At 52.3% G+C, this 8,384-nt stretch overlaps 2 protein-coding genes across 2 annotated transcripts; one reads left to right on the top strand and one right to left on the bottom strand.

Moving 5' to 3' along the window:
- Positions 1–766: 766 nt before the first annotated feature.
- C8A04DRAFT_14924 (glycosyl hydrolase family 47-domain-containing protein) lies at positions 767–3,559 on the top strand (the record flags this gene model as incomplete). The annotated part of the gene is made up of 2 exons (XM_062778291.1): positions 767–3,189; positions 3,253–3,559. 2 exons carry the CDS (start codon positions 767–769, stop codon positions 3,557–3,559), a joined length of 2,730 nt encoding a protein of 909 aa, XP_062633795.1.
- A 1,002-nt stretch (positions 3,560–4,561) lies between these two features.
- C8A04DRAFT_32006 (Ca2+ regulator and membrane fusion protein Fig1-domain-containing protein) lies at positions 4,562–5,576 on the bottom strand (the record flags this gene model as incomplete). The annotated part of the gene is made up of 4 exons (XM_062781946.1): positions 4,562–4,934; positions 5,012–5,339; positions 5,412–5,480; positions 5,546–5,576. 4 exons carry the CDS (start codon positions 5,574–5,576, stop codon positions 4,562–4,564), a joined length of 801 nt encoding a protein of 266 aa, XP_062633794.1.
- Between the last annotated feature and the right edge of the window lie 2,808 nt (positions 5,577–8,384).

Below are 8,384 nucleotides of genomic sequence, written 5' to 3'. Positions count from 1 at the left end.
TCTTAGGGAAACAACCGACGCCGTTTTGAGTCGTAATTCCCGTGGCGGCAAACTCGACCTCAGCAAGCTCACGCTCCTCCACTACCAAGTTGATACAGAATGCTACCTGTTGGTGCCGCTTTCCTCACAACGCCAACCTTTGTCGCCAGCGGCGCATGCCAAGAACCTCCAGACCATCCGGACGCCCCTTCCGTAGCGCCCCAACGCGGGAATGTGGAACGTGTGGAAACGGGCACATACTTCTTGGCGCGCCTCCATCAGTCCGCAACCCGCTCGCAAAAGAACCTGGGGCGTCTCTGCATCTCTGCTGCGAGGAACTGTGATCCCAGATGGCCCCGGTCGATCTAGCTTGTCTTTCTTTTTTCCTTTTCCCTTTTCCCCTTTGCCCTCTGCCTCTGTGTTGACGAGTTCCCCTCTTTGGTGCCAAGAGTCGTGGTTTTGCTGCTGGTTGTTGCTGCCACTACTTTCGTACTGTGTACATTTCATGTCCTTTGTCGCCTGTCTCTCTCGTCTGCCTTTGCTTGGTGTTGGCGGCTTGAACCTAGGACTCCGTCTTGTGTCGGCCGTCCCATTTCTCAACGACGATTCAACCGTGGTTTTGACATTCCAGGCATCTCAGTCTTAAGCTCTAGGGGGCAAATTCCGGCCATGCCAATCCTGAACTGAGGCGAGACGACCCCCCCATCTCTCGACCCCGACTCACACGAGCGCCTCTACTCACGGGCATTAGCCGCTCGTGGCCGGAGCCACTGACACCACCGACGTCATGTTTCGCTTCAGGCGGTACCGTATGCTACTCATTTGCGCTTTCGTCATTACCATGTTGCTCTACCACGTCTCCAAGAACTCTCAATGGGATCGTTCGAGTGAGTTCTGGCATGGCGGGGCCGGTCTAAACGTTGAAGAGAGACCCCGGCCTTATTCACCACCGGCTTCGGAACCGGTCCACGGACACGATCACAACAACCAAGCAGGCACCGACGTCGGCACTAACGGTGACGAGCACACGTTCGGTCCCCACGATATCGACCACCCAGAGGAACCGCAACGCGGGTCTCCACCGCCTCCGGCGCCCTCTACCTTAGACCCTGAGTCTACCATCCAAATTGCTCAGCTCAAGTCTGTCGACCAGGAAGGTGCTGGATATGGCTTACCCACCAAAGCCCCAACGGTGCCCGGCTGGAAAACGCCCAACAACCACGCCGAACCCCAAGAACAAAATAAGGTCGTCAGTACTGAGGCAGCGGCTACTACCTCTACTATCCATTGGCAAAAGCCAAAAGAATGGTTCCCGGTTCCCAAGGAGTCCATCATCCCGCTCCCAACCGGCAAGCCGCAGGCCATCCCCGCGATACAGTTCGCCTTTGCCGAAGAATCGCCCACGGACAAAGAGATACGCCTAGGGCGCCTGGCCAAGATTAAAACGGAAGCCCAGCGTGCCTGGTCTGGGTATCGGGAATATGCATGGACTCATGACGAGCTCAAACCTGTTAGCAAAAAGTCCAAAGACCCCTTCTGCGGCTGGGCGGCAACGCTTGTCGACACCCTCGACACCCTGTGGATCATGGGCATGAAGGATGAGTTCGACGAGGCCGTCGAAGCGGTCCGCGACATTGACTTCACCACAACCCCCTACCGCGACGATATCCCCGTTTTCGAGACGATTATTCGGTACCTCGGTGGCATGGTGGGTGCCTACGACATGACAGGTGGCGACCCCAAGTACCGTATTCTTCTCGACAAAGCCGTCGAGCTTGCCGAGATTCTAATGGGTGTCTTCGACACGCCCAACCGCCTACCCATCCTCTACTACAACTGGAAGCCCTCCTACAACAAAAACCCGAGACGTGCATCCAGCCACTCTGGCGTCGCCGAGATAGGATCCATGACCATGGAATTCACCCGCCTAGCCCAACTGACTGGTGAAGATAAGTACTACGACGCCATCGCACGCATTGTCGACGCCCTCGAGGAACTTCAGAACCGAGAACACGGCACAGCTATCCCAGGTCTCTTCCCCGAGCATCTCGACGCCTCAGGGTGCAACCGAAGTGCACCGCTACCGCCCGGACCACAACACAACAGCCCCGGTACTCCGGAACAGGTCGTTGTCCCTCCACCTCCTAACACCGGATTCCGCCGCGGCCCTCAGGCCCGGAGGCGGGAACCGAGGCAGAAACGGGCTGCCACCCCGAACAATGGCCCCACTACGCGTGATCCAGAGGAATTTCCCCCGGGTTGGGAGTGTGTCCCGCAAAACTTGACAGTCGGCGGCTGGGGCGGCGGCTCGTTCAGTATGGGTGGTAACCAAGACTCGACCTACGAATACTTCCCCAAACAATACCTCATGCTCGGAGGACTTGAGCCCAAGTACCGCACCATGCATGAGAAAACCGCCGATGCTGTGAAAGAGTACCTCCTTTTCCGCCCTATGGCCGAGGGCGACCCGGACATTTTATTCTCCGCGAAGGCATACAGCAGTGATGGCACCACAAAGAAGATGACGTATGAGTTCGAGGTCACTCATTTGACCTGTTTTCTAGGTGGCATGTTCGGACTCGGTGGTAAGATCTTCAACCGACCAGAGGACGTCGAGATTGGGGAGAGGCTTACCGACGGTTGTGTGTGGGCGTATGAGAGTATGCCTGCCGGGGTGATGCCCGAGCACTCCTTCGTTGTGCCTTGCAAGGACCCTACGGACTGCCACTTTGACAAAACCACGTGGTACAGGGCAATTGACCCTACCAGTCAGGAAACGCGCGATCAGCAGATGGAAGATTACAAGGCCAACATGGCTAAGTGGAAGGTCAATGTGGAAAAGGCCAAGGCAGAGAATGCATTGGCTGAGGAACGCAGGCGTCTGGCGGCAGTCGCGCCTGCGAGGGCCAACGATGAAACAGAAGTCGTGGGTTCGACGAAAACCTCGCCCGTGGAACGTAGCACTCTCGAGACCCGCGATTTCCCATCATATGAGACTGCGCCGAAGCCCGGTGGAAAGCTTCAGGATATTATGGATGCCGCTTCCAACAACGTGATCACAGTTGCGGATCAGCAACCCCTAGACGAGATGCCTCTGCCCATCGAGCCGCTCCGTCCACTCACGCACCTAGAATACGTGGAAGACCGCATCAAGAAGGATCATATACCACCGGGCTTCTCCAATCTCAGGGACAAGCGTTACATTCTCAGGTAGGACTCTTTTTCACCCATCTCCAGCTTTTACCAAAATGATCTAACCTGTTCGCGCAACAGACCCGAAGCTATCGAGTCAGTCTGGTACATGTACCGCATCACGGGCGACCGCTCCTGGCAAGAGAAAGGCTGGCGTATGTTTGAAGCCGTTATCCGCGCGACGCGCACTGATGTGGCGCACACTGCCATTCGTGACGTGACCACAAAAGAGCCGGGGAATGAGGCCGACATGGAGGACAGCATGGAGAGTTTCTGGCTGGCTGAGACCCTCAAGTACTTTTACCTGCTGTTTGAGACGCCGGACGTGGTTTCGCTCGACGAATGGGTGTTGAATACTGAGGCGCATCCATTCCGGCGACCGAAGTAAAGGATGTCTTATTTGCTGGGTGAGAATTTACTGGGGGAGGACCATGGGAACGGGGGAGAAGTGCTGGTTTGCTCAGTCCTCTCTCCGCGGATCATTTACCGATGAAACGCATTGTGGTTTCTGGGTTTTGCATTGTGAGAAAGATGGGGTCGACACATCAATCATGGCTTCAGCAGGGCGTTTTAGGAGTGTCAGGTTTTTCTAAAAACCCGTATATATCGGTAGCACTTTCACGGACATATCTCGGCCCCGACACATAGTCAAATATCAATTTCGAATTGAGAAATACGCTGGTGGCAATGAAATGGGTGGACGCGAATTAAAATACCGGCCCCAAGCCAAAACTCCAATTCCATTTATGCGTGCTTGCTTGCTGCCTTGCTTCCACAAACTATATACTGACATGATCTTCACAGACACCCACGCAAGCTTAGTTAACTGACCCGTGCTTCCCCGTCCCAAAACCAGGTATCCATCCGGTCCCATCCCGTCCAACACCAATTCTTTCCATCCCTTACATATACCCGACCCCTCTGCCTACTCCAGCGCACATTCCATCCATAGTCCTTCTTCCCCACTGATTATATGCACAAAACGTCGGAGAAGGGGGGGGAGGGGAAGACAAACCCAAATACAAGAGGTCCCAAATAACATGTGAAAAAACACAAAAAGTAGGAAAACAAACAAAGCTATCCACCCATATTCGTTGATAGACATGACCGAACTTCTGGCAGCCGCAGCAATATGGGGCCACCAACCATCCTCAACAACCCGACCTCGTGATCGCGCGCGCCATGATGCAATGTTGCCGTTGCCCGTTGCCCGTTGCCGTATCCTTTCCCGTTCCAGATTCTGTCTTCCTCATCTTTCGTCTCTCGTTCCGGTCGCTGGTCTCATCTAAACAGAAAACGAGCCCAACCAAACAAAAAAAGAGAAAAAGAAATAGGGGAAAGGAAATCATGCAAGCCCAACCCGATTGACTAGACCCATTTTTCATCTTCATCAATCCATAATATGCTCCAACACCTGCATACTCAAAATCATGACTAATAACCCAATAGTCACGATAATCAGTAGTGTAAAGCTGAACCAACCCATCACCATTGCTGATGACCCGACCCCAGACAGCACGCTGCCATTGGCCAGATCTTGCGCGATGATACTGGCTGCTACCGATGCTGTGTGTTGCCAGAGAACGGAGACGAGGACGAAGATGGACGCGATGAAGATGATCGCCAGTGCGACTTGGCTGACGGGCCGGGAGGGGAAAGGCTTGACTTCGCGCTCCGAGCCTTCGCTGTCTTCTTCTTCGTGCCATCCGGGGAAGGTGGCGAGCAGAAGGAGACAGATGAAGGCGAAGATGATGGCGATGATCCTGTGGGCGGAGGTGTTAGTGATAAAGGGCTTGGGAGAAGCAGGCAGCCGAAGGAAGCAGGGAAAGTGGAAGCTTACAGAAGGTAAGGGAAAACAATCATGTCCTTAAACTGACTAGCCAGCCAAATCAAGTTCAACGGGTCTTGATCAACCGAGACTTCGTTGGCGAGTGTGGTCGCATTGTTGCTGCAGAGCCACGAGCCGCCGTCAGGGCTCACGCAAATGCCAAAATAACCGACACGGGCTTGGAGGCGAGCGCCGCCCACAATATTAGCGATCGCGTTGTTGACGTTGTAGTCGACCTGCGCCGTATCTGGTACTGCCGTATACCGCTCGTAGTAGAGAGAGAGCAAGAAGATATCGGGGATGAGGGGTGAGGAGGACGAGCAACCCGCAAGGAGGAGGGCTACGGGTGACTGGTTAGCAAATGGTCGTTCGCTGGGTAGCGGTTGCTAAGAAAACGCAGAAAACGGCTTACACAACAATATTATCGCCACCGCGATCAGGATCATCAATACATGGTGGTAGCCCAGGAATGGTACCCATCCTATCCAGTGCGTTAGTCGAGTTCAATTTCGATTGTCCCTGGGGGGAAGGGGGAATTGGACTTACGATACCACCCCAATTGGAACCTAGCCGGCATGGTAGGCGTGTGTTCGTGGTGTACCCCGTCCCACTACTTTCTTGACCTGTGTCGCGCGCAGTGCCGCTTGTGAAGCCCGCACCGGTCCTCTGCAGGACTGGCAGCGACGGCAAAAGTCAACGGTCGTTGGGCGCCCCTTCTCGAGTTTCTCTTTTCCAATTCTCCGGGCTCGTGGTATGGAATTGATCTCCGTCTCTTGTCCTAGGTCGACTCGGCAGGACAGGGTGGGAAGTTGCGACGGTAGTAGAGCGACTAGTCGGTTTGTGTTCCTCGTCAAGCCGCTGGAGGAGGCGAAAGAGGAAGGATGAGACAGCCGGTGAGAGAGAAGTCTAATGAGAGACACTGAGAAAGAGGTCGCCGCTGTGCAAGGACGGGCGAAAGCGTCAAGCTGCTTTGTCAAACCGACAGAACGAGGGGAAAGGGAGGTAAACGGGTGGGCAATACCACAACCAAATTGCTGCTGTCAATGCGCCAGCAGGTATGCGTGTATGCGTCTGTTGCTTTGGTTGCTAGGAATTGGTGTTGTCCTGAGCTGCGCAACGTCCAAAGCGTTTGTCAGTTTAAGCGTTGACGTGACGACGGGATGCAGCAGAAGCAGTGACAGTGGGAAGATTGTGTGATGCAGGAAGGGAAAGGGAGCGCCTGACCTTTCGCAACGAATGTCAAACCTCTCTCCAGCAGTAAAAAGCCGGTGGCTGGAGTCGTCTTTCTTGCACGGGTTAGGGTAAGATGATGTTTGTGAAAGTGTGAAGGAAGAAAACTGAAAAGGTCTGGGCAAAACTATTGCAGAGAGATCTGTCGAGTTGCGTTGCCCGCCATCCGATTTTCGAGGTGTGCGCATGCGAGTGGCTGCATCCTTGACGCCGTTGTCCCCCAACCACCCGACTTTTGTTTACTTGGCCCTCGTTGGCCAGGCACTCGCTCCATCCGTTGCGCTGGCGGTGGGGCTTGGCGGGATGGCCAGGGGTCCCGCGGGCACTGTGGGCCTTCAAGCAAGGGGAATCGCCAGGCCCAGCCCAATTGCCCCACCAAAGTGACGCACTGCCCACCTTCCCAGTCAGCTGTTTGTCGACATCCATCTCCAGGGCATCCGTTGGACATCAGTGCCGGAATATATTAACACAAGATGTCAAAAGGCGGAAATCAGAAGCCTCGAGGCTCAAGAACTTGGCGAGGCCAACGACAGTTTTAACGGCCAGGCAATGGCAGTGGCAATGGGGAGGGCAAAGGAGACTAGCAAAGGCAATCGCTTGACCATCACCCTCCATAGGCCCAGCCACCTCAAATCCAGGATGGACCCCCGTCCTGGGGGGCTCCCACTAGGCGCACGGGTCCGTGCGCTTACGTAAACCTGAAATAGCTTATATAATCTACAAAATGCATCAAACGCGGCATCGACCTTGTGCCCCTGAACCCCTGAATGCCACCACCACAGCCAACATATCGCCCACACCAGAGTCATGGCTACCTTCCCAGACAACTGCCTCCCTCCCGAAGGCTTTTTCGAGTCTCGACAGGCTTTATTCGAATCAATCAACGCGTACGCAAAGCCTCGAGGCTACGCTTTTACAACCCATAGGTCAACCAAGGAGAAGACCGGCCTTTCAACTGTCATATATGCTTGCGATCGAAGTCGTCAACCACCTTCGTCCCCAGAGCGAGACCGCCGGAGAAAAACGACTACCTGTATGACGAATTGCCCCTTTTCAGTCCTTGCCAAAGAGTCTAGCGAAGGCTGGACTCTAAAGCATCGTTGTGACGAATCGTCTCAACCACACTCTGCAAGGGTTCACTGAAGGTAAGGTAGCTAGGGTTGTGATTCGGTGAAGCCAAAAGGTTCACAACAAGATAATGATCTGGTCTCAATGTTCGTAGCAACTGGTAGCGAACAAGTTGTATTGCTTACTGGAGAACTCCCAGAGTCCTCTAGAACAAGTGACTATATACTATCTAGGAGAGAGAGTGTCCTAAGTACCTTTATACCTTAATTGTGGTGATCGTTCTACGATCTATCGATCACCTATTCTTGGCGTTTTAAGTGATCCTACGATCGTTCTATTGATCTACTGATCACTCCTATATTGGTTCCTGATTGGTTGCTGCTGACTGGTCTATATGCCTAGCTAATGTATTGGCTATTAGTCTGTGATACGATGCCCCTCCTCTAAGGCTTTCGTCTTAAAAGGCTATAGGTTCTTTATTAGTATATATTCTGTTTTTCCCTCCTATATCATATATACTCTTCGTCTAAAATGGTAGGTCAGGTGTCTAAGCGAAAGTCTATCTCCTCGACCCTCTGAGCTAACTATCTCCTAGCTATAATACTATTATCTGATAGTTTGTCTATTATATAGCCTTATTCCTCCTATTCGTCGTACGGCCTTAGTTCCTATGAGGTTTCCGTTGCCGACTTCTCTCGGTATACCGAATATATCTGTCTTAAGCTTCTAAACTATAATATTCTTAGTATTTCCCCTTTATAGCTTTATACTATTATAGCTTAATATTAAAAGCTAGAAGACGAACTTATAGCTATAGAGGAGTAGGTCCTTTAATTATAAAAGTAAAAGCAAATATAGTTTAAGAAGATAATATAAGCTATATTAAAGGGTATTAACTTAGTAAAGGAGTTAAAGTATATAGAACAGGAGGAGGTAAAGGTATTAGCTATTTTAGAACCTTCTACTAGCCCCTTTACTTTAGCTATTCCTTCTTCCTTAAATGTCCTCGACCCTTCCCTTCTTAAGTAAGTATTCTATTATCTTTTTATAAATAAAATGGTTATATAGTATAGTAGTAGTATATATA

This window comes from Dichotomopilus funicola (assembly GCF_033296635.1).
Source record: "Dichotomopilus funicola strain CBS 141.50 unplaced genomic scaffold C8A04scaffold_78, whole genome shotgun sequence".
In the NCBI taxonomy this organism is placed as follows: Eukaryota; Fungi; Ascomycota; class Sordariomycetes; order Sordariales; family Chaetomiaceae; genus Dichotomopilus; species Dichotomopilus funicola.
This window is presented reverse-complemented; position numbering and strand designations above follow the sequence as displayed.